General features: G+C 37.8%; 1 protein-coding gene across 2 annotated transcripts in view; it reads right to left on the bottom strand.

The window, feature by feature from the left end:
- Positions 1 to 27,201, bottom strand: part of KLHL2 (kelch like family member 2) — a 96,401-nt gene that overhangs the window by 12,398 nt on the left and 56,802 nt on the right. For both annotated transcript variants that reach the window (XM_040626418.1, XM_040626419.1), the window contains 4 exons: positions 11,398 to 11,507; positions 7,249 to 7,365; positions 5,876 to 6,025; positions 798 to 915 (listed from right to left, as the gene is read on the bottom strand). In XM_040626418.1, coding sequence (XP_040482352.1) covers positions 798 to 915; positions 5,876 to 6,025; positions 7,249 to 7,365; positions 11,398 to 11,507 — 495 coding nt within the window. The remainder of the gene's footprint in view (positions 1 to 797; positions 916 to 5,875; positions 6,026 to 7,248; positions 7,366 to 11,397; positions 11,508 to 27,201) is intronic.

Genomic DNA, 27,201 nt, shown 5'->3' with positions numbered 1-27,201 from the left:
GTAGGGAAATGAGCACCTTCATATTTTACTATTAGTGGTAGTAATAATTGGTGTTTCCTCTTAGGATACCCTTTGAATCAGTAACTAAGTTCTAGAGTTTCACCCCACTAAAATATGTCAGCACATGTACCTAATGACGTATGTGTAAGGGATTCACTGTAGCACTGTTTTTAACGTAAGATTAAAAACAATTGTAATGTTCAATTAAAAATTAGCAAAAACTATACTACATCCAGACCCCCCCCCAAATATTAAACAACTCTTAAAGAATGAGGTAACTCTGCTGATATGTAACAATCACCAAGATAACACTGCTGAAGTACTACCTTCCATTTTGCTATGAGCTATGAATTATGGACCCAACTTTGAGTCCCAGGAAGAACCCTCAGGGTTTACAACTGTCTTTCTGCTTGCAGTTTTGGCTAAATAAGGTCAATTTCGGTAAGTTTATAAAATGCGTGCCTGGAGGAAGGCAACTAACTGGATTACAGCAAAGTCAGGAATCTCTTAGAATGAAGGGTCCCAACCCAAAGAATTATTTCTCAGCATTTCAGTAAAGGTAACCAGGAAAATATCCAGCAAGTTGCTAGCTATGCCACCTTATACTAGAGAATCAGAAAGATAGGTAAAGATGAAGACCGAGTGGCTATCCCCAACAATGTCTTGGGGCATTAATGACACATCTATTTTAATCAAAGCTTTTCTAGTAAAGATTCTTCTAATTAATAAAATGAGACCTGAAAGGGAAGCTCCCAATGACTCAGCAAAGAGAAATGACCATAACGCATCATGCTTACCTGCCCTGCATCTCCTGGAAGGTAATTCTGCTACTTGGTGCCATCGCTCTTCTTTAAAATCATAGCATTCCACACTTCGGATAGCCTTTGGTGCTTGGCCCCCAACTACCACCATCAACTGGAAGGGCAGAAATGTAAGCAGATGAATAAAACAACTATTGCATATGGAGGGATTTAAAATGTCTTACAAAGACACTGATGTAGAGAGTGTTAGGATGAAGATGGTAGGGTGAGCTGGGGAAAAACAACCACCTAATCAACATTTAATAAACATCAACAAAGGGGGCACATGTTAGAACTACAATTCTATTATCTAGCACATTTAGTCAAAAATAAGGATTTCAGAAACTAGAATAAGTTTCTGATCCTTCAAGCAAAAGCAGTATTAAAGCCAAAAAACAGCAGGCAGTCAGCACTGGCAAGGCTGCAATAGGTCATAGGGCTTGCTATAAACTAGACCCTGGCTTTGTAATGACCAGGGATTAGGTCTCCACAATCCAGGAGAAAAGAAATTTATGTTAGTGGGTAGGTGAAATGAAAAGGACAGTAAGGTATTAAAAGAAACATGGAAAAAGGAGAAAAAAAAAACTATTGAAAAAGGGGAAGTAATTGAATTGGAGTTCACAAGAGAGCACACATTCCTAGATCTCAAGTAGAGACCTCCTTTGATGCCACACAAATATACCAACCTAAAGGACAGATAATGGAGGTAACTAGAAATCATAATGAATGAATGTACAATAGGCTAGTGCTAAGAATAAATAAGGTCTAGAAATTTCTTCAATTCAACTCAATCCAACTATTTACTAAATGCCTATCATCTGTATTTGTCCAGAACTGTGCTAGGTGTCATACACATAAGAAATATAAGACATGGTCTCTACCTCCCAAGAGCTTATAGATCTCACTAAGGAGACAAGACCCATGAAGTAATTCAAGAACAATATACAATTATGTATGACCAAAAAGGTATATGATTAGTATAGACATTAATCGCTAATGCTGATCAGAAAATGGAATGTTGCCATAATTTAGTGAAAGCTTCCTGGAGGGGGTGGAACCTTGAGAGACAGATGGAATTTAGCTGTCACTGGGTTTGTCTTTTACTGAGTACAAAGGGGCATTCTTTGGCAACACTGAAAACACAGCCATCAAATTGGAAGAACATAAAAGTTAATGATATCACCTATGGAAAACTTCAAAGAATGGCAAGGACCTTGGGGGAAAGATGATGTGATGACAGGAGAAAACAGATGTTCAAAGGAAATAAAAAATCAAAACAAAAGAAGATGGAACGACTCATACATACAAAAAGGGGAGGTTTGCAACCTTAACGAAGCAATGACCTACCTGTACTTAGAACTACAGAAAGATGGGTACAGAGAAAACATGATTCCTGAATCAGAGTACATCCCAAGTTTCCAAAAAGAAGCCTCTTTTAGTAATTTATTAACTGGAGAGTAGAAGGAATTTTATAGGTCTTAAAAAAGAAGACTGAGCACAGACCAATTACATGATTTTTTTTCAGATGTGTCATAAAAGGAAGAATTAAGAAAATCTGCAATACTCTCCCCACTTTCACCCAAGGGGGAAAGAGGGGGGAGAAGAAAGGCAAGGTAGAATAGACAGAAAGATCAACACCATATCCAGCTATTTCTGTAAGACTGATTAGCATTTAAACTTCTAAACCCTGCCTGACAGACAATAGTTAAAAGAGGCTTGGTTAACATCTCTGAATATCACTTAAAGTACAAATCTCCGAAGGGAATACTTTTCGAATCCTTGAGAAACAATCTGGTTTATTAGATTTCATGATTCTCAAACTTTGAATCTCATGCTTTCCGTGCAGTAGTTCCCTTCTGCACATCACAATGAAGATGGAAGGGAAAATGCACTACTGAATACAGAGAACAGCAGTATTAACTGTCCTGTACTCACCCAAGAACAGGAGAATGAGGTGAGGATCTGGGACTCCAGGAATCGGAACAGGGACAAAGAATGGATAATGGGAACACAAGAGAGCAGGGATGTTTGTATGAGATCAAGAGACTGCATTAAAAACCACTGTGCTACTAACCATCAAGAGAAGTGACCATGACTCTGACACCCCAAGTTATTTGTAACAGGCATCTGATCTCATTTGAAAAACACCAAACTAATTATGCTAATGTAAGAGAATAGAAAACTGGGAACATTTTTTTGCGTGGAAAAGTTAAATGTGACATATTTAAGGAAGGCAAGGGGTAGGGAGTTAAACAAATTCAAGCAACCATCCTAAAATGTGGATTAAACTTCGTTTTTTTGTTTTCTTCACCTATTAAATATTAGTTAGAAAATGCCTCCTGAAAAATCAAATTTCATAATTTTCCAATTGGAAATCTCAAGAGATACCCTGAATAGAGAAAAATACCTACACAGAAATAATATGATAGTGTTTGTAAAAATACAGATTCCAAAGTGAAAAAGCAACAAAGTACAGTAGCAAACACAGTTTCTCATTATGATGTATAAATCCAAGCGTGCCTTACGCAATCCCAATATTGTTTATTGCAGATGAAAAACTAATGTCTGAGATATAAAAAGAATCATTCATACAAATCTGTAGGAGTCCACGGAATCAGAGCCTAATATAAAAAGTACTATAAGTCACTGTCATGGTAGAAATATTACTGAATATTACAAAAGTTTCCTTAGCACTACTACCACATTTTGTCAGATTTGACTTATCATTACCATGATAAAATGCATCATTATTATGAAATATGTAAGAATGAGAAATTAATCTTTGCTTCATTTTTACCTACCTACCCAGAATTAATCTTGAATATAACCACTCTAAAATGACAAACAGTGTTGCTGAAAGAGCATCCAATACAAGCATCTTCTCAAAAATATGTGTAGATAAATAAATTTTGAGAAGGCATCATGCAAATGCAAAGTCAAAGCGACATGGAGCTCACTGCCACCTGCCATGTCTGCTCCCCTCCTCCCCAGCCACCTGAGAGAGCAGAATAAATGACCTTCACGGATAGTATACCCATCACAAAATAAAAGCTAAAGAATTGAGAAATCCAGAAGTATAGAGTTGGAAGGGCCACTCCAAAGCCACAAGCAGAAAAGCCCAGAAACAATATAACTGAACAGATGATCACAACTCTACAAAAGAGAAAATAAAATACTTGATAGGATTTTACCAAGAACTCTTCAGAAAGTTTCCAAGAGTGACATGTTTATTCCAGAAATTGGAAGAGTTAGTTTTCACTCTAAAGGTCACTGCAGCATAGTTAAAGACAGCAAAGCTAAAGATGCCAGAAGACGGAATATACAAGAAGAGAACTTTTACAAATATGGAATGTTTAAAAAAGTATTAAAGATAAACTACTTAGAAGGATGCTGAAAAAACTAGCATAAAAAGAAATGGTAATTTAAATGGGCTAAGATTATGAACACTTTTTATAAATCTTTTTTTTTTAAGAACAAAAACTGACACCAAATAATATGGACAAATATGAAGTGATGTGGACTTATAAAGATGGCTATTTATAAAAGCAGGTAAAAGGGTATTTGGAAAATGTAAACATTTATAAAATCAGCAGACCCAGATGGCATGCATACTAAAGTGTTAAGGGAACTAGCTAATGTACTTACTGAGCCACTTACAATTATTTTTGAAAAATCTTGGAGAACTGAGGAGAGATCAGAAAATTTAAAAACGGCAAATACCAATTTTCAAAACAGGGTAGGAAGTGAATGCCTTGTAAATACCTTTTAAGAGATAATAATTCTGAGTAAAAATTTAGAATATTTTGAGAAAAGCATCAGAACCTCTAGGAGATGACAAAATGATGAGTTCAACACGCAAAGGGATGTTTTTGTTTTTGTTTTTTAAAGTCGTGCCAAATTTGAATCTATTTGATCCTGAATCTCACTGGATGTTACAGGCCAAATTACTTATTTTTGGCTTAGATAATAAACATAATCCTATGGGCTGAAATTTTCTACAAATGGACTAACATAGTGAGTGGTTATTTCTAGCAAGGTGTCACCAGGAAGAGTGCTGAGGTCCATTCTAAATTAAAATATTTACTAATGATCTAGAAAAAGGAGTAAACGGCATACTTGCAAAATACACAGTTGGTTCTAAATTGAGAACTGGTATTAACACTGGGCAGAACATAAAAACAATACCAATATAGATTTGAAGAAATTAAAAATGTATACTCCAAAAGTAAAACTTGAAAAAAACACTAAGTAAAAGCATTAAGTGAAAGAATTTAAAAGACATAATTTAATGGAAAGGATAGAGTGGTAACTAAAGATGATGTAAGAAAACAATGGGTAACAGATTAATTCTTATTTCTTAATCCATCATTGCCCCACACGCATACAAGAGCTAATGACAAATACATAAATAAAAGCATTATATTATGGATCATTCTGATTAGACCATACATAAAATGATGCATAAAGTGTTTTTCTAGTACCATGAAGATGGAAAAAGAGCACAAGAAATTGCAAACAGAGACAGAAATGTGGGGTTTTTAAAACATAAATGGCTTCAACTAAAAAGATAAAGGTAGAAGAATATGATGGCGATCCGGGACAACAGAGGGGAGACCTACACTGAAATGGCTACAGATGAAGCGTGAGTGAAACGTCAGACAGTATAACACAGGGAAGAGGAAGCAAATGGACCGAACAAGCTGTTCATCAGCCTTAACTCCAATATGTAATTCTGTGACACTGCTCGGTTTTCAGTCATTACCTAAACACATAGCTTACAGACAAATCTTTCTACCTACTCTGATTTTCCTTTCTACTATAACTAAAGCGAATAAAACTCAGAAGGGACAAAAACCAGTTGCTTTCTGTTCCAGAACAGTGACATTATGCAGTTTACAAAGATTAAATGAACCAAACAATCCCCACCCTCCACACACAAACCCAGTAGAGAAGTTGAATTATATACACTACAATGAATTCTCAGGCACATGGAAATTCAGATGAGTAAAAATATTAACAGCCTCACTATGGGCCTTTCAGATGAAGTAATAACAAGTGTGAACAATAGATCCTACTTTGGGAAGGTTCATAGGTGTCCTCAGTCGGGTCCGGACACTCTTCATTAATATACGCTGCTCTGTTGGTAGCAAATGATACTTCATAGCTTCAATGAGGTAATCTTTGCAAGCACTGCTATTCTTGACCAATGCTTCCTCTTCAACCCTCTGTAAGAAGAAACAAGATACCCATGACGGGACCACTATTTCATCATAAAACTGGCAAAGAAAGAGAAGTAAAGAAGAGGGGGGAAAAAGTAGTAACTATCCTCTCTGGTTTAGTCTTTTCCTTACAAAGGAAACTTTATAAATATCACTACGAGACAAATAAATGAAGCCAAAAAATGCCCAAGTATCTTGTCTGTAGAGAAAAACATATGTAAGTAATAAAGAGAAGACTGGAATCAAAATTATATACCTCAACACCAGCTATAGAATAATATTTAGATAATACTACATTCACCTATTTCTCTCTTTCTTTTCTGGGTATATTCACCTATCTCTTATCTTTAAACATCAAGCCAAAGAGTAAGAAAAAAATTTGGGTGGAGTAGGCAATACTCATAAAGACACTTTTCAAATATCAAAAGGCAAATAAAATAGCCAAAAGAGGGATTCAAAATACTTTATAACAACATGCCTACACCACAAATAAATCTTGTCCCTACTATTCCTGATGTCAAACCCAGGACAGATTTTTCTGCTCATTTTCTGAATAGTGGAGAGCCAATGATTACACAGATCATAACAAATAATGAGGCTTCAAGAAATCTAAAATGCTCAGATTGTATCTTTTAATAAAGAATGCTTCCTTAAATGGTTTCAATTATAAAAATGTTGAAATGTTCCTAGTAGGATGCCAATAATAAAAAAATTAATTCAAAATTGTTCACAGACTCCTAAAATCCATTTATTTCTACTTAATTCAAATAACCTGGTTCTCTTCAGATTAGAAATAAAGACAGAAACCAAATGCATGCCACTGTTTTACTATGAAGTAGAATTAAACAGTATTTGGGTCGAATGTCAAAATTGCATTTCTGTAGGGCAACCAGAAGAAGCTATCAGCAGGATAAGCAAAGAAGATGCAGAGCAGGAACACAGAGGCACAGGTGCATTTATTTACATGTAAATGACCATAAACACTGCCTGGATAAGCACGAGTATTTGCTCGCCCACATCGATCATAGGGGGAAGCAAATTTCTACGAATGGGGAGTAACTGAAGAAGGAGCAGCTCCCAAGCACTGCAGGTGCCTTTACTGTCCTCCTCCGTCCTGTGCCCTGTGATCTGTACTCTGCAGGTCTTACCACTGCGTAACAGGGATCTACATGCTGTCAGCCCAGCGGCAAAGTGCTAGGTGTAGTCACGTGCTTTGCATATGCTTTTACCTGAACTAAATATTCCCGAGGAAGCAAAGGTAACCGCACATGTTCCATCAGCCGAGCCATAAATTCTTGCCTTACATCCTTGTCATGGTTTACCCAAGCTATTACTGCTTCAAATACCTGGCAGAAAATATGGGGAAAAGAAAAATACGTAATGAGTTATGTACCGAGGCATCTGAACGAAGTATGATGAGATTACATTGTATTCACAGTTCTTGCTAAGACCTCCAAGTTTAATACATAGCTCAAATTTTTCAAAATCCTGACCTGTGCTATTTCTGTCTTTTAATTTGGTATTTAGTAAGTACTTTACTTTCTTCCAGCTTCATTGACGTATAATTGACAGATAACACTGTGTAAGTTTAAGATGTTCATTTGATATATTTATACATTGCAAAATGATGACCATCACAGCTTTAGCTAATACCTTCATCATGTCACATAACTACCACTTCTTTTTTGTGGTGAGAACACTTAAGATCTACTCTCTTAGCCACTTTCAAGTACATAATACAGTTTTGTTAATTATAATCACCATACTCTACATTCCCCAGAACTTACTCATCTTATAACCAGAAGTTTGTACCCTTTCACGAACATCTCCTCATTTCTCCCATCCCAACCCCATGTGACCACTACTGTACTTTGTTTCTATGAGTTCAGTTTATTTAGATTCCAAATATAAGTGATATTATATGGCATTTGTCTTTCTCTGACTTATTTCACTTAGCCCTCAAGGTCCACACATGTTGTCACAAATGGCAGTATTTCCTCCCTCTCATGGTCGAATAATATTCCAGTGTGTGTGTGTGTGTGTGTGTGTGTGTGTGTGTGCGCGCGCTATCTTCTTTATCCATTCGTCCACTAATGGACACTAGGTTGTTTCTAAATTTTGGCTATTGTGAATAATGCTGCAATAAACCAAGGCACATGGCAGTGTAGATGTCTCTTCAAGATTCTGTTTTCATTTCCTTTGGATATACCCAGAAGTGGAATTGCTGAATCATATGGTACTTCTACTTTTAATTTAGTAAGTACCTTTAGTACTTTTATGTATTAAGTATTTTTCATTTGGTGTTTACTAAGCATTTCTCTAAATACATTATCTAATCTTCTTGAACTTAAGTGGTAGCCGTGATAATCTGATGATACATGATCTAATTTACTGTTGATAACCTTCCTAATTTGAATTTGGTTCTACTTACCTAGATTTAAATCTCAAGTCTCTTTGGAACAAAGCACCCAAAATAATAAAGCAAAGTGACACTGTAGAATGAAAATCATGTACCACTATAAATAACTATTTTTGGCTTTTTCTTTAGGTTTACAAATAAATGTTAACCATACACTTCTAAATCAAGGGTCTGCAAAATAGATGGACTCTCTTTTCTCATAATGGAATATATTAAAACCTAATATTTTAAAATTTTCTTAAAAAATGAAATAATAAGGGCATTACAACTTAACAACATATACCTGTGAAAAAGCTAATAAGCTAATATGAAGACGGTATTTGACTATATAATTTCCTTCCAGGCTGATGAATATATAATCTAATAATTTTTAAAGGCTATAGAAAATGCCTAAAGATAGGTGTGGATTATTGGAAACAAAAAATACTTCTGTTGATGAAGGAATAGAGGAAGAAACTAAAAATAATTGACATTATAATTAACATGCCTCTTTAATTCATTCTGTCAACAAGTTCCTAACAAGTACCTCTATGTGCTGGGTGCTACAAATAAAGAGAATCCTGTCAATTCTATGTACTATTTCTCAGCTCTGCTCTCTCTTCACCTGTTTCAACCATCCTACATCAGATCCTATTGCCCACCGGTATGACTTCAACATCCTCCTATCTGACCCTCAGCCCACTTTTGGTTCATTCAGCACACGACCACTGTGACAGCTGGCCTCCAAAATGGTTCTCTAATAAACCACATCTCTGAGTATCCACACCTTATGTAGGAACCTGCCACAGGGAATCTAAGTTGGCCCTGTGTAACCAAAAAACAAAAAACAAAAAAACCCAGCAGAAGCAATGCTGCAGGACCTCTGAAGCTGGGTGGTAAGAAGCCTTTCAGTTTTCACTTGGGTCTCTCGAAATGCTCACTGGGGGGAAGAAAGATGTCATGCAAGAAGTCTGATTACTTGAGATCACCATGCTATGAGGAACTCAAACTAGCCACACAGAAGGAGGGCAGGGAGGGGCCAGAGGAAAGAGGACAGAGGTGGAGGGAGATACTAACCAAACCCCAGCCCAAGAGCCAGACAAGCGAATGAAGGAGCCACCGTGGATATTCTGGAGACATACGACACCACGTGCAGACGGACTGAAGCTCCAGTACGACTCATCTGGTATCATGCTGGTATCTCCACACATTCAAGCCAAGCCAGAGGAAGCCCCAGACAGTACAGAGCAGAGGTAAGCTGTCCCAATATGCCCTGAATGAATTCTGCCCACAGAATTCTGAGTATAATAAAATGGTTATTGTTTTGTGTCGCTACACTTTGGGTGGCTTGTTATGCAGCAGCAGAAAATCAGAACAGCTTCCATGACACTTCTATTACGTAGGTATTATCATGACATTCTCCTACCACTTAAAGTAAAGGCTCTTCATCACAAAGATGGAGTCAAGGTTCTTTAATACGGCTGAGAAGGTATTTTATGCCATCTTCTCGTCTTCCCTCCTCCCGCTCTGCCAAACATATTCGAAACTCTAACCATATAGAACCAAATTAATGCAATTATTCTTTCACACCTTTTTTGTGTTTATGTATTCTACCTCGACCTGGAGTGCCCTTCCTATTCCCACCCATCCAGACTTTCCCAGCAAACTCATACTCCTACATATGAGGCAGGCTGAACTGCCATCCCCATCCGAGGAAGGATGGAATGCTCCTACAGTACCCTCTACAGCATTCCATAATCATTTATTTACCCCACTGGTTGTCCCTCTAGCTATGGAGTGAAGATTTCTATTTTGTTAATATTTCCGTACCTGTGACACAGTGGCAGTATCTGGTACACAGTAGGCACTCAATACATGTCTGTTAATATGAATAGTAATGTCTTCCTCTTCTCCGTATTTCTAAAGTGCTAAGATTACACATCTAACAAGCACTTCTCACATATCTTTTTCATATGGTAAATATAGTAGTAAATGTGTCTTTTTATGCCCAGGCAGGATGGGTATCTTTGAAGAATAAAGCTAAATTTCATATAACTTTAAATGAAAAGCACACAAAGGAAAAACAAGTTTCCGTTTCTCCAAACTCAGTGTGTTCACAAGCTTTTGTGCCCTGATTCCCAAAGAATACAACACTGACCCAAAGAATAAAACCCACTAAGAGGAGAAGAGAAGGCTGGGGCTGGGAAGGGGTGCCTGGGTGCCTCAGTTGGTTGAGTGGTCAACCCTTGATTTCAGCTCAGGTCATGATCTCAGGGTTATGAAATCAAGCCCCACGTCAGGCTTCATCCTCAGCACAGAGTCTGCTTGAGATTTTCTCTCCTCTCTCTCTGCCCCTCCTGCTCGTGCTCTCTCTCCTTCTCTCTCTCTAGGGGGAAAAAAAGGTGCAGGTGGCTGACAAAGGCAACTCAAAATGCGGAGGGAGGGAGGCTACAGTCAGACAAAGCAGCTGCACAGCACTCTGGAAGGGAGAAGGGAAGCACTGGGAGGGGTGGGGTATGTATAGCAGGAGAGCAATCTAAAGGAAGGGTAGGGTCAAGAATGCTCAGTCTAGAACAAGCTATTACTCTGTTATCCCTAGTAACTTCTTCCAACTCATGACAGTGAAATTACTTTGGTTTGAGAAATACTGCATTTAGATCACAATTTTTATAAGCATCTAGCTGTGGAAAGAAACCCAGCACCCAAAGGACTTGTTTCAAACAGTTTAATGTGTGCCAGTTCTTGCGGTGGGCGTCAAGTACAAAACTCTAATGTCTAGCAATTCAGGGAACTTCCTATGGAGTGAAGAAATAGTAATTTGCCCAAACAACAAGTTAACTAGTTGAGTTTCTAATAACTTCCAGATCAAAGACCACTGGCTGTCACTACACATATAGGATTACAAAGTTACAAAACAAAGTGAAATAAAGAGAGGAAAAGTACTACATCACAATATACTAGAAAAGAAAAATTTAATTACCTTCTCTTCTGAGGAAATGGTAAGTTTGTCACTTGAGATTAAGCTGCACACTTGTTCAATGCCGAGATTGAGAAATTCTTCACTAAGTACAACATCTGCAAAATGCTGCTCTGTTTGGAGGTTAAAAATAAAATCCATTAACACCAATATTCCATTATCCAGCTCCAAAACTGCTTCAAAAGGAAGAGGCTTTTCTTAATCTAACCTAAGGATGAGAAAAACAACTCCATTTCCTCAAGGTAAGAGCGAACAAAGCCCAAACAATCTCACCTGGGGAAGTGCTCTCTACCTGAGTAACAAAGTAGAGGCACAGGTAGGAAAGCTGCCTTATCATATACTCAGCTGAATCACTTCTGCTTCACATGGCGGTATGTCAGAGTTAAACATGTATTCCTTATATGCTAATAAGACTATCGGTATTCAAATCTGTAAAACTTTTTGATTACATAAATCAGATTAAGTACATGGTATTAATATATTCGCACATGTGAATGTACTATGTAAAACATTAGAGGACTCCAAAACATTATAGAATAAGGAGGGGAACCTGCTTTATTTGAAAACTTTAAACAAAGAAATTTTAAATGCTGGCCAGTCTGAACATATGACCATCATTTAAAAAAACAGAATTGATTTATAATATAGGTAGTGCTGAATTCTGGGATAGTTTATCTGGGGACCAAACCATACTGTTTTATACCCTCAGCCCCTTTCCAGAAACTGGTAAAACTAGTAATTCTTAAAATACTTAAAAAACCTTTCTTTGATTTCACAAATAGACCCACTCCTCCAAAGGGGGAAAAAACTATTCATATAATCAATGACTTCACAACTTTAAAAAATGAATCACAAAATAACATTCCCTGCGAATTCAGCTCTCATTTATAAAGTGTGAGGTTCACAAGGAAATGTGGTGTTCGGGCTTTTGAGTCAGACACACAGAGTCAAATCCCAGCTCTGTCATATGCTAGCTTGTAAAACCTTGGGTGAATTATATCATTTCTCTAAACCTTGGTTTCCTCGTCTATAAAATGGGAATAATAAGAATACCTTACCTAATAAGACCACTGAGAGGATTAAACAAACTAAAAGTTTATAAAGCACCTAGAACTGTGTATGGTACAGAGAAAGGATTTAATATTTGGCTCTTACTGTATTATTATCCTTAAGTTCTAAAATAAAAATTTGCCAGGAAACCTAGGTATTTTCCAGGTCTTCACAAGTAACTATATTCTAATAGTAATTTTTTTAAAAAGGCTTTCTAAGATGAAATAAAAATTCATTTCAGATGTGTTTCAACATACCACAGATAGGATTAGTTGGCTTCCCTTTCAGAAACACTTCAAAATCTGCATTACATAAATCCTGTAACTATTAATTTTACAAAAGGTTCATCACGAAATGACTTTCAAAATGATAAGCAGCTCTAGGATCATTATAAAATGATCTGGATTTACAAAAATCCAACTGACACAATTTTTTTTTCTGTTGGAATATATTTTTCTATTTCTTATTTTTTTATTTAAGTATAGTTGACACTGTTAATATCAGTTTCAGGTGTATAACAGTGACTCAACAATTGTATCCACTATGCAGTGCACACCAAGGTAAGTGTAGTTACCATCTGTCATCATACCATTATCATATTATTATTGACTATATTCCTCATCTGTACTTTTTATCCCTGCGACCTATTTTATAAATGTAAGTTAGTACCTCTTAATCCCCTTCAACTATTTTACCCTTCCTCCTCCCCCACCCCAACAACCACCAGTTTGTTTTCTGTATTTAAGAGACTTTCCAGGTTTGTGTGTTTGTTTTGTTTTTTAGATTCTGTATATAAGTGAAATCATATAGTATTTGTCTTTCTCTGAAAAAGGTCCATTCACGTTACTGTGAATAACAAGATTTCATTCTTTTCCATAGCTAACGTTCACTGTACACATATACTACTTGTTCTTTACCCATTCATCCATCGATAGATATTTGGGCTGCCTCCATATCTTGACTTTTGTAAATAATGCCACAATAAATGTAAGGGTGCATGTATCTTTTCAAATTATAGGTTTTGGTTTCTTTTAGGTAAATACCCAGCAGTGGAATTAACGGATCATATTTCTATCTTTAACTTTTTGAGAAACCTCCATACTGTTTTCCATAGTGGCTGCACCAACTTACATGGCCACCAACAGTGCACCCAAGAAACCTTTTCTCTACGTCCTTGCCAACACTTCTTTTATTTCTTGTCTTTTTGATACTAGCCATTGTGACTAGTGTGAGATGGTATCTCATTATGGTTTTGTTTTGCATTTCCCTGATGATTGGTGATGTTGAGCATTTTTTCATGTATCTGTTGGCTGCCTGTATGCCTTCTTTGGAAAAATGCCTATTCAAGTCCTCTGTCCATTTCTTAATCGGATTATTTGGGTTGCTTTTTTTGGTTTTGTTTTTGTTTTTTTGGTGTTGAACTGTATGAGTTCTTTATATATTCTGGATATTAATCTCTTATAGGATACACTATTTGTCAATATCTTCTCCCATTCAGTAGGTTGTCTTTTCTTTTTTTGTTTTATGGTTTTTCTCACTGTTTAAAAGTTTTTAGTTTGACGTAGTTCTAGACTTTTGCTTTTGTTTCCCCTTGCCTAAGGAGACATATCCAGAAAAGCATGAAAGCTGATGTCAAAGAGAATACTACTTAGGTTTTCTTTTAGGAGTTCAATGGTTTCTGGCCTTACATTTAGGTCTTTAATCCATTATGAGTTTACTTTTGTGTATGGTATAATATAATGGCCCAGTTTCACTCTTTTGCATGTAACTGTCCAGTTTTCCCAGTACCATTTATCAAAGAAACTATCCTTTCCCCCAATGTATATTCTTTCTCCTTTGTCATTGATTAACCGACCATATATTATTTATGAGCTCTCAATTCTGTTCCATTGGTCTATTTGTCAATTTTTATGCCAGCACCACCCTCTTTTGATTATTATAGTTTTGCAATATAGTTTGAAATCAGAAAATGCAATACCTTCATTTTTGTTCTTCTTTATTAGGATTGCTTTGGCTATTTGGAGTCTTTTGTGATTCCATGAAATTTCTATATTTTTTTTCTAGTTGTTGAACAATACCATTGGAATTTTGATAGGGATTACACTGAATCTATAGATGGATTGGGCGGTATGGACATTTTAACAATACTAAGTCTTCTGATTCATGAACGCAGGATATTGTTCCATTTATTTGCCTGAATCTTGTAGTTTTCAATGTACAGGTTGTTTACCTCCTTGGTTAAATTTATTCCGAAGTATGTTATTGTTTTTGATGCTATTATAAATGGGATTGTTTTTTCAGATATTTCACTGTTTGTGCATAGAAAATCAAGTTTGCATGTTAATTTTGTATCCTGCGACTTTATTGAATTTGTTGATTAGTTCTAAGGTTTTTTTGGTGGAATCTTAGGATTTTCTATATATATGAAATCATATCATCTGCAAAGACAATTTTACTTCTCCCTTTCAATTGAATGCCTTTTATTTCTTTCTCTTGCCTGATTGCTCAGCTAGGATTTCTAGTAATATGTTGAACAGGAGTGGTGAGAGTGGGTATCCTTGTCTTGTTCCTGATCTTAAAGAAATGTTTTCAGTTTTTCACTGCTAAGTGTGAAGTTAGCTATGGGTTTGTCAAATATGACCTTTACTATATTTAGGTTTAATATATTCACGTATGTTCCTTGTATACCTAATTTGTTGAGAGTTTGTCTCATGGAAGGAAGAATGCTGTATTTTGTCAAATACTTTTTCAGCATCTGAGATGATCACATAATATTTATCTTTCATTCTGTTCACGTGCTGTACCAGATTTACTGATTTGCAGATGTTGAACTATCCTTGAATCCTATGGATAAATCCCACTTGATCATGGTGTTATTTATTATTCTTCTATGTACTGCTGAATCCAGTTTGCTAATATTTGGATAAGAATTTTTGCATCTACATTCATCAGCGATATTGGACTATAATTTTCTTTTCTTGTAATGTCCTTATCTGGCTTTGGTATCAGAGTTTTAACCCCAGCCTTGCAAAATGAGTTTGGGAGTATTCTCTCATCATCTGTTTTGGAAGAATTGGAGGATTAGTGTTAATTCTTTAAATGTTTGATAGAATTCATCAGTGAAGCCATATGGTCCTGGACCTTTCTTTTGGGGAGCTTTTTGATTACCGATTCAATCTCCTTACTTGCTATTGGTCTGTTCCGATTTTCTATTTCTTCATGATTCAGTGTTGGTACACTGTGTGTTTCTAGAAATGTATCCATTTCTTCTGGTTATATTAGAATATAAGTGTTCTTACTAGTCTCTCATGATCCTTTGTATTTCTGTGGTATAAGCTGTAATGTCTCCTTTTTCATTTGATTTTATTTACTTCAGTCTCAGTTTTTTAGTCTAGCTAAAGGTTTCTCAATTTTACTTTGCAAAAAAAACAGCTCTTAGTTTTACGGACCTTTTCTATTGTTTTTCTAGTCTCTATTTCATTTATTTCTACTCTGACTTTTGTAATTTCCTTTCTTCTGCTAGCACTGGGTTTAGTTTGTTCTTTTTCTAGTGACTTGAGGTGTAAAATTAGGTTGTTTATTTTGGATCTTTTTTCTTAACAGGCCTTTATCACTGTGAACTTTCCTCTTAGAGTTGCTTTTGCAGCAGCCCATAGATTTTGGTGTGGTGTGTTTGTTTGCTTCAAGATTTTTTTTATTTCCCTTTTGATTTCTTCTTTGACCCACTGGTAGTTTAGGAGTATGTTGTTTAATTTCCTCACATTTGTGCATTTTCTAGTTTCCTCTTGTTACTGATTTCTAGCTTCATACCACTGTGCTCAGAAAAGATAGCCAGTACAATTTTAATCTTAAATTTGCTAAGACTTGTTTGTGACTTATCACATGATCTATCCTGGAGAACATTCTGTGTGTGCTTGAGAACAATGTGTATTCTGCTGTTGTTGGATGGAATGTTCTATGTGTCTGTTAGGTCTGTTTGGTCTGAAGTCCAATCTTTCCTCACTGACACTCTGTCTAAATGATCTATCCATTGTTGAAAGTGGATACTGAAGTCTCCTACTATTATTTTATTGTTAACTATTTCTCCTTCCCAGTCTGTTAGTATTTCTTAATATATTTAGATGCTCCAATGTTGGGTCATATGTATTTTTAATTGTTACATCTTCTTGATGAATTCAACCTTTTGTCACTATGTAATTACCGTCTCTGTCTCTACTTACCATTTCTGGCTCAACATCTATTTTGTATTATATCAGTATAGCTACACTTGCTCTCTTCTGGTTTCCCCTTGCATGGAATATCTTTTTCCATCCCTTCACTCTGAGTCCTTAAAGCTAAAGTGAGTCTCTGGCAGGCACCATATAGTGGGGTCTTGTTTTTTTAATCTATCCTGCCACTGTATGCTAGCTGTTTTGTATTTCCTTTGTTCCTTTCTCCCTCTCTTGCTTCCTTCCTTTGTGAATTGGTAATTCTCCATAGTTGTATGCTTTATTCTCCTCTTTATCTTTTGTATATATACTATACGGTTCTGTTTTGTGGTTACCGTGAGACTCATATAAAACTTCTTATAGATATAACAGTCTACTTTAAATTGATAAAAAGTTAACTTTAATCTCATACAAAAACTCTACCCTTTTACTCCCTCCAACAGTTTATGGTTTTTGATGTCAAAATCTACCTCTTTTTATACAGTGTATTCACTAACAAATCATTATAGCTGTAGTTATTTTTAATACTCTTGTCATTAATCTTATGCTAGAGTTAACACAACGCCATATTATAGTATCAAAGTTATTTATTTATTTATGAGAGAAAGAGTGTGCAAGAGTGTGTGTATTAGCAGGGGAGGGGGCAAAGGGAGAGGGAGAAGGAGGAAGCAAACTCCCCACTGAGCATGGAGCCCAACACTGGGCTTAATCTCACGACCTTGTGATCAAAGCCTGAGCCCAAACCAAGAGTCAGATGCTTAACCAGCTGAACCACTCAGGTGCCCCTAGGGTATTCTTAATATGACTATATACTTGCCTTTACCAATGTGTTGCATATTTTCATATGTTTTCATGTTACTAATAATTAACAAGTCTTTTCATTTCAGCATGTCCATAGTCTCTCATGGTTCATTCCCCCTTCTGTTTACCCCCCCCTTTCTTCTTCCCTTTCTTCTCCTACCGATCTTCCTACTTCTTATGTTCCATAAATGAGTGAAACCATATAATTGTCTTTCTCTGCTTGACTTATTTCGCTTAGCATTATCTCCTCCAGTGCCGTCCATGTTGCTGCAAATGTTGAGAAATCGTTCTTTTTGATGGCTGAGTAATACTCCATTGCATATATGGACCACATCTTTTTAATCCAGTCATCTGTTGAAGGGCATCTTGGCTCCTTCCACAATTCAGCTATTGTGGACAATGCTGCTATAAACATTGGGGTGCACATGGCCCTTCTCTTCATTACGTCTGTATCTTTGGGGTAAATTTCTTTAAGCTGATTTTGTTTAGTGACCTATAAAAGCTTCGTGAACTTAGATATCCAAATCTTCACCCAGATTTAGGTAGTTCTCAGCCCTTCTTTTTTTCCCCCCTAAGATTTTATTTATTTATTTGAGAGACACAGAGAGAGGACGAACAGGTGGAGCGGCAGAGGGAAAGGCAGAAGCAGACTCCCCGATGAGCAAGGAGCCCAATGCAGGGCTCGATCCCAGGATCCTGAGATCATGACCTGAACCAAAGGAAGGCACTGAGCCACCCAGGCTCCCCAGCCCTTATTTCTTTAAATAAATTTTTTGTCCCCTTCTCCCTTTCTTCTTCTAGAACTCCAATGATTCACCAGTTGGTCCTTCTGATTTCATAGAACATGCAGCTCCTTTTCATTCTTTTTTTCCTTGCTCTCCTCAGACTGGATAGTTTTAAACTTCCTGTCTTCAATCTTACTGATTCTTTCCTCTGCTTGATCAAGTTTGTTGTTGATCTTCTCCACTGCATTTTTCATTTCATTCACTGAATTCTTCAGCTCCAAAATTTGTTTGGTTCTTTTTTTATTATTTCTCTTTGTTAAACTTCTCATTTTATTCATGTATTGTTTTCCTGGAATCATTGAATTACTGGTGTTTTCTTGAAGCTCACTGAGTTTTCTTAAAAGAGCTATTTTGAATTCTTTATCAGGAAAATAACAAATCTCAATGTTTTTGGGTTTGGTTATGGGAAGATTACTGTGATCTTTTGGTGGTGTCATGTTACCTTGATTTTTCCTGTTTTTTGGAGTTGTGTGCTGCTGTCTCTGCATTTGAAGTGGCAGTCCTCTCCTCTAGTCTTTACTGTCTTCAGGGGAGTAATACCTGCCTTCAGCCCTGCTAGAGATTCTGAGGATTTCTTAGACCTTCCTTGGATACATCTGCTCTAAGCTTATTCCCTTTTGTGGAAGAAATCTTAAGCTTGTATGCCCGTCTTCATCCTACAACACACCAAGCTGAGTGCTCACAGCCTCTCTTCTGTTTTCTCTAAGGTGGTGCTACAGCTGAAGTTTGTGGCCTCTTCCTGGCCCACAGACTTGGGCCTGCTGCATGTGCTTATTTGTCACCTTCCAAAGCTCACTCTTGCCGCTTCCTACAAAAGCACAACAGGAAACTGGCCACACAGTGGGGGTGGGAGGGCACAGCACACAGGGGATGGGGGTGCCCAACGATCTGTTGAGAGGATCTGAAAGGGGGGCTTTCCCAGCAGCTAGTGGGCAGGCTTTTTGATGGGAGTCCACCATGCAGTTAGAACTGTGTCCCTGGGTGCTCACTCATACACTCTCCCTTTTCTGCACTAAAAGAATTGCAGGCTGAGGAAGCTCTCTCTTGGCCCTGTGCTGTACCACCTTGGTGAAGGGGCGATGTGGGTAAAAGAAAACTGTTCTGACCCGCTCTAATATATCCAAACTTTTTTTTTTTCTAAAAAGTTCTGGATCTCCTCCTCTGGAAACCTGGACTTCTTCAAAGACTCTCTTGTCCACAAGTGACTCTCTAGGTCAATGTTCTCCAGTGGCTCCTTGACTGCAGTCAAGAGGGGCTAGAACAGGTTCATGGGTCACTTCAGAGTCCACAGCCAAGACAGGGGTCTGTCTGCCTATTATGCAATGCACAAGTCGGCAAGACGCCCACCGGATCCCTTGGTGTATGGTGTTGGATCCCACAGGTCCCACAAAGGCACTCTGTTCATGGATGGATACAGAATACTTGTTGTTGGGGGTGGTGGGGCAAAAATGAGGAATGTCTTATGCCACCATGATTAAAAACATTTGTTTTTAATCATATGAAACATTAGTGGTTAAGATTTTTATAAAAGAAAAAATAACAAAATATTTCCAAACTAGGCCCAAATAGTTTCCTTCCCCAGTGAGAAAGAAAAATGTTGCTATAGATAATCAGTGCATTTTCAGTGGACAAATGCTGTCCTAAGTAAGAAAAAAAAAATATGGTTTACCCTCCCCATCTTGGGCCACGGCCCTACGTTGCTTGCCTTCATACCAAACTTCTTTAGGGCAGATCTTAATACAGAAGCCTCTGCATTTTGATGCACTGCACACTCACATCTTTATCTTGTTATAACATGGCCTCTGACCCACCCTTCTCCTGAATTTGTTCTTTGGAAGTCCTTTTCTTGAGATTAAAACTTCTCAACCCCTGTACAGTGTTTAACCCTAAGGATACTCTCTCCCAGTTTGGAGTCTATAATACTTTTTTTCCCAAACTTTTTTTTTTTTTTTTAAGTAATCTCTATACCCAATGTGGGTCTCAAACCCACATCCCTGAGATCAAGAGTTGCATGCTCAGGATGCCTGGGTGGCTCAGTCAGTTAAGCATCTGCCTTCAGCTCAGGTCATAATCCCAGGATCCTGGGATTGAGCCCCACATCGGGCTCCTTGCTCAGCAAGGAGCCTACTTCTCCTTCTGCCTGCCGCTCCCCGTGCTTGTGTTCGCTCTCTCTCTGATAAATAAATAAAATCTTAAAAAAAAAAAAAAAAAAGTCGCATGCCGTACCCACTGAGCCAGCCAGGTGCCCCTCTAATCTTTCTGACCACTAAGTCTGTCTCCTTCAGCTCCCTAAAAATTTGGGCCTGCTGCATGTGCTTATTTGTCACATGTGCTCATTTGTCCTGCCTGCCCTGAGCCCTCTTTTCATTCTGTTTGTTCTCCCTTAACCATCTTATCCACATTTGTGTGCCCCTAGTTATCTTTAATTAGCACCCCAATATGGTTGCTCCCAGATTCAACCTCTCTCCCAAACCTCAATATGTAAATGTCCAGCTATCTGTTAGTCTCCACATGATCTGGCTAATCACCATGTCTCTTTTAAACAGACAGATCCACCCCCAACCACACTTCCAGCAACACATACAAGTAGTCTTCTAAAACTCTCACATTATTAACCACTTTAGGCCACTTACCTTGGCTCTACTATACGAATTTTCTTCATTGTGCATTTTGCCCGTCCTTGGCTGGATGGTCAGCAAAGATGCTCTGGCTGAGTCTCATTATCTCCTCAAAATAAATCAAGGTCTTCCACTGGCCTGCTGCCTTTGCCTACTGCTAATAAACTTGCCCAGTCAGAGAGCTTCTAAAATTGGTAGTGCACTTTACTCTCATTCTCCAGCAAGCAATCAAGACTAAGACCCTCCTACACCTCAAAGAGTGTCAGTACCTTCGTCTAGACACCTGCTTGTCCTCCTGTACTTCTTTTGTGTCTTAATGTCTCTACTATCCACACTGATTCCAAGGCTAAATGAAATCCCAGTCAATTCCTCATTCCTTTTTCTCTTCTTTTTTATTGTGGTATAACATAGAACATAAAATTTACTATCTTAAACATTTTTAAGGATACAGTTCAGTAGTTTTAAGTATACTCACATTGTTGTGAAACAGATCTCCAACGCTCTTTCATCTTGCAAACATGAAACTCTATACCCATTAAAGAACTTCCCTTTTCCCCCTCCTACATCCCTTCTACTCTTTAAACCCTAAAATAAATTCTTTCACAAATCCTGTTGATTCTTTTTGTGTAATGCCATAGGAAATCATAAGATTTAGTAGTATAAGCGTTCTGAAAGGTCCTCTGACACAACTTTTATTTTATGCCAGACTAACCTCTAAAATGTTCATATTCAATGGATATCTGGTACACTTTGCACACATCAACAGACAGCAAGGCAGTCACACCATTCTTGAATACTCGCTATAAGTGGCAGTTCTGCTTTATGTTGCACTAAAATCTTTCTCCCTCTTATTTTCTAACACTGATGCTACTTCGGCCTACCACAGAACGCGCTTAATCTCTCTTGCTCGTGAAATTCCTTCAAACTTTTACAGAGCCTTACATTCTCCTAAATTTTCTTCCCAGGGTCTATAAACGCCTAAGTCTTTTGAGCATTCCTTGTATAATATCGTTTGGGGTCTTCACCATCATCCTGGCTCCAAATTCAAGGCTTCCATTTGTCAGTCTCTCTCAAAACATGTTACCTGAAAATGAACTCAGTTTCATAGATATGATCTGATCCAGGAAGAAGAGAATGATAATCACCTTGCATCTTTCTAGACACGGTTGCAGTACTGTCATTGAATACACTATCAGCTAAAACCCTAACATCTTTGGATTGGTTCGACTAATACAAGCCTAATACCTGTCACAAAGCCAAGATAAGAAATTCTTCCTTTTCATTGAATGAATCTTACTCCATTTACTGCACCTCAGTAAGGTACAGTACAAATTAACAGCTACTGCACACTGGCAATAAGTACACACACACTAAAATGCACCCACAAAATACTTACTTAAAAAGTTAACGCTAAAGGATAGATCATGTCAGAATTCAGTCTGTTTCCTCTACTCATATTCAGGATTAGTTCCCATATCCCGAGTCTGGCTTCAGTCACCTCCTCTCTATCTTCATTATGGTTCTTCCTTACCAACCTCAACTATCGTTGCTAATTCTTTCACTCACAAGTTGACAAATTACTGTTTATACCACAGAGCTTTCACTGTGACTGCAGTAACTTGCCCTTACTAGTTCACCACTGCTGCTGAGTAAAGCCAGCCTAGTTATGCTGACATTCAATAATCAGTTCCTTTTCTCTAGACAAATCCCACAACTGCAGGAGGGTATAAGTCCCAGTAGTACAGACTGTATCATGAATGTTTAATACACATTAAACACATCTATTGTGCGTATATGATATACATACATATTTTTCCTTATATATAAGGATTCTCTTCACTCTCTAGGACAGCTGAACTTTCCTGTTTGCTTCCCTTCTGCAACTAAAATAAGATTATCAAGAAATGAAAGACAACCCTTAGGATTTGTCATACCAGGTCTATTGGGCTCATTAGCTCTGGTCCCTCATCCTAAATTAAGTCCACTGAAATCAATCTAAATTTTTGCTTGTTCAGTTTTGCACCCAGTGATAAGCTACAAAGTAGCCTTTGTTTGATTTCCCAACACCTAACACCTTTTTGATCAAAATTAAGTGCCATGAAGAATTCCTGTAATTCCTCTATATTCCACCTAGTGCAGAATTCCATCTGAGAAATGAGGGTAAGTGCATGGAAAATAACGTATTTTAGACCCACAAACAGCTTATCCCTGAGAGATAAAGTGTTTTTGGGAAAATAAAAACCTCCCTAGTCTTCATCATCCTAATTAATAAAATAAATGTTAGACTAGATAACGGCTAAGGTCCCTACAAGTGCTAATACTCGATGATTCTTTCATTGTGAATACAATTAGTCTCTAGGAAAAAAAAAATTACATATATATCTCCAGCAGCTCCATTAACACAGACAGCTTTGCTGAAACCTAGAAACAGCTAACTCATCTGAATGAGAAAAACTATCACCCCAAAGCAGAGCAGAGAGATTGCATGTCGCTTACTAGGACACAAATGAGGACCATAATGAATGTAAAAATATAAAAATGATTAATTCTTGTAAGAAGCATCCATTAAGTCGGCATGAATTCATCAAGAAGCGCTGTACATCAAATGCTTTCACGGTTCTCCAAAGGAAGAATCTTCTGTATCAGTGAATTAACATTGCAAAGACCCTTCGATAATCAGCACCCAGTCTTTAGATTGCATATCACACCATCAAGGATAGTAATGCTCCTATGAAACCACTCTCAACACAAGTTTATTTCAAAAGGGCAGCTTTCAAAATCATGGGCTTATTTTCACAGATGTTTACCCCAAGCAGTGATTCCTAGCCTAAATTATAGAATGGTAGGCAAATGATTGAAGCAAACTGATTGCAAAAAAAAAAAAAAAAAAAAAAAAACATAAAATGTTATGGGAACTACTTTTACAGAGAATAAGGCATAATTTAGACACAGTGAATCTGGGTGTAAGTGGAATATTACTGGCCTAGAAACTCCTTGTAAGCAGGGGTTAAATCGCACTGAGGCTCTTATCACCCACAGCAGCCTGGGTAAAGGCAGGCACATAAAGAGGATAGCTTTGAAACAACTGACTATTGAGTCTAGGCTAAAGGGCCAAGCGATTGGCGGATAAGTGGCATCAGAGAGCAGATTTATGAAGAAATTCAAGAGCACAAGGAGACAGGAATACAGTCAGCACAAAGCTGTCTCAAATACCAACAAGGCATTCAAAATACAAACAAGATTCAACATACCCAGGAATTGGGGTCTAAGTTGGAAAATGCGTTTATGGAAGAAAGATGATGGCCACAAGCAACTATGACCAGGGAATCTGAAGGAAGGTATAGATCCTGAGATTGCTGATGGCAAAAGAAATGAAGTAGAGAGGAAGTAGATAATCTAGGTGTCAAAGACAGAGGCAGATGTGGAGGTCTGGAGAGAAAACAGGCTGCAGAGAGAATGCTGCAGGCCACCAGCCAGCCACTGCAGAACAGAGGACATGAAAGGGACAGAACAACAGTCTGAAGTCGAATCCCTTTACCTACCTTCCTGGCAAGCTGGCGGGGGAGGGGGGTAGGGATGGTCCCCTAAAGAAATTTGCCCCCAACACTCAGGTTTGGAGGGAAAGCAAAGTTTCATGTAAGACAAAGGGAGAGGGGACACACATGAAAACAGCTGGGCATATAAAAAAGTGTGCTCATTGTGCAAGCAGAGTAGAAGGGCTAAAAGGGAGTTCAGGCCAGGACATAAACAGACAACAGGGTTAAGAACAAGAAAAGGATGAGAAAGAAACTGAAAGTATGTCAGGGACTGGAGACGATTTCTTTGCAGGTTTTCCTGGTACTGGGGAATACTGAGTGTCCACCAATCCCAGAATTTCACTGGCTTAAAAATGAGATTGCAAGTCTCCCCAAAGATCACTAAGAACTGAAAGTAAGTAGCTTCTCAAATTTTTAGTGTGGGGAGTGGTGAGGTGGAAGAATGATTAAGGATCTAAAACTGCTGTTTCCCTTAAATTTGTTCGAAATTCTTACAATTCTACAACTGGCAACTTTTGTTTGTCAACACAGACAGCTAAATAAAATTCATATTTCTAGTTAAAATTATAACCTAACTTCCACAACAGTCTGGGACTTTTAAAACGCGCTGAAACAGAGAAGTTCGTTTTTTATCTCCTCTATATTTTTATCTTGGAGAAAATGCTAAAAACAAAAGTATTTGTGATTTGGGAAACTGTTAGAACACGGACACCACTCAAAACACCTGGGAAGTAAAAGCATCCACAAGCCGGCATTATCCAAACAAGTCTATACAACTTGGAATTAGGTGTGAAATTTTTTTTAGGCATGAAGCAAAAGTAATTTCATCTAGCTTTTTAGCTAAGAAAATAATCATTCAAGAGCATAACAAAGGCTGATTACAGTCCAGAACACCATGCCTCAACACGCAGATCATTTAACCTGGCTGGTCTGGTCGCCCTCAGCTGTCCACGATTTGAAGAACATGTCGCTACAGGCCCTGGTGAAGTGGCGTGGGCCGGTGCGACCAGCTGTGACTGCCAGCATCACGCTGCCAAAGCCACGAGAGTGCAGCAAGATAAGCAGCAAGGATTTAAGCCGCCCCCGCTCAGACTTTCTACCCTGCCCACTGGTTTCTCACATTTTTACTTGCTTTAAAAATGTGATATTATGAAAAGTAAGCACGAGTTCATAGAAGAAATTGCCACAGAGCACCTTAGTTCTTTCCTTATAACTACGCAATTTAATTCAATTATAATAAACACCAGAGAACTCATTTCCACTCTGCAAGAGAAAGGAATGAGGCAGATCTTATGTCCAGAATCTCTGGTGAGTTTTCAAGGAATAGGAGTGCTCCAGTCTCTGAACGGCAGCCATGCTTGGGATCAGAAAGTACCCTGAGGGGCACCTGGGTGGCTCAGTCCTTAAGCGTCTGCCTTCGGCTCAGATCATGATCCCGGGGTCCTGGGATAGAGCCCCGCATCGGGCTCCCTGCTCAGCGGGAAACCTGCTTCTCCCTCTCCCACTCCCCCTGCTTGTGTGCCCTCTCTCGCTGTCTCTCTGTCAAATGAAAAAAAAAAAGAGTTAGGGAGGGAGGGAGGAAGGAAGGGCCCTGAGGTTAAACAAGTCTTCTTTTCTTTCCTATCCTTTCTCTGTCGGCTCCCCTCTCTCCTTCCTTCTTCTTTCCACATCTGTAAGCATGCAGGTATGAACCCTTCTATTGCTCTGTATTCCTTGTTTTCTCTCTTTTTTTCTTGCCTAGGAAGGCCTGTCACAGGCCCACTTGCCTAGGACAGAAAAATGAAAAAGTAAGGTATTAACTTGCCCAATTGCCACTGTCCCCCTTCACTCTCCCAGACCTTTCTACATGCTCTAGGATTTGAATGTGAAAGTACTTTAGGAGTTTGGGTAGATTTTCTGGATGCATAAAGTGCTTGAATTGCAAAAAGAAAGAAAGGAAGGACTAAACAATTATTTGTTCACAGCAGAAAAAAAGACCGTTATCTTCCCATGTGGACGGACTCCTTACCTCCCCATCTCCTACTTGCATAAGATATAAACAACAATCAGATATTTTCACTAGGAAGAACAACTGGTTTTTTTTGTATTATTCTGAATTATTTACTTTAGAAAGTTTGTTATTAATATACCAAAGTATATGGAAATAGGTTCATTATATGAGGTTGGTCACTGCGATTTTCTTTCTTTAAAATTATAAGAATGAAATAGACATGAAATAATACGACAGAATTGCTTCAAATAATACAAGAGGATACAAAAATTCATCAAGATGTAGACTTGTCACTGTGTACTTTTCCATACATATATATATGTAGAGAGAGAAAATATATATCTAATATATATATTGGATTTCATTAAAAAGTTTACATGTAAAAAATAACAACAGAGGAGGGGGATAGTTAAAAACAGAGGGGTATATAGTTGCAACAAGATTTTCCATGAATTGACAACTCTTAACGTTTGATGAAGAGTACTATTCTATTTTCACATGTGTTGTAATTTTCATAATAAAAGATGTTGTAAAATGTTACTTATAAACTCAAGCAAATATAAGATTCAAAAGCATGGTATAAAGGCAGTATATCCTTTAAAACTAGACTTTGATTTAAAATATAGTGTATTAGGGGCGCCTAGGTGGCTCAGTCAGTTAAACGTCTGACTCTTGGTTTCAGCTCAAGTCATGATCTCAGGGCCGTGAGACTGAGCCCAGAGTTGGGCTTCACACTCGGCACAGAGTCTGCTTGAGATTCTCTCTCTCCCTCTCCCTCTGCCCTTTCCCACCCTCTCTCTCTTCCTCTAAAATAAATAA

Source organism: Ursus maritimus, unplaced genomic scaffold, assembly GCF_017311325.1.
Source record: "Ursus maritimus isolate PB19 unplaced genomic scaffold, ASM1731132v1 scaffold_11, whole genome shotgun sequence".
NCBI lineage: Eukaryota > Metazoa > Chordata > Mammalia > Carnivora > Ursidae > Ursus > Ursus maritimus.
The sequence above is the reverse complement of the archived record's forward strand: the minus strand, read 5'-3'. Positions and strand labels throughout refer to the sequence as shown.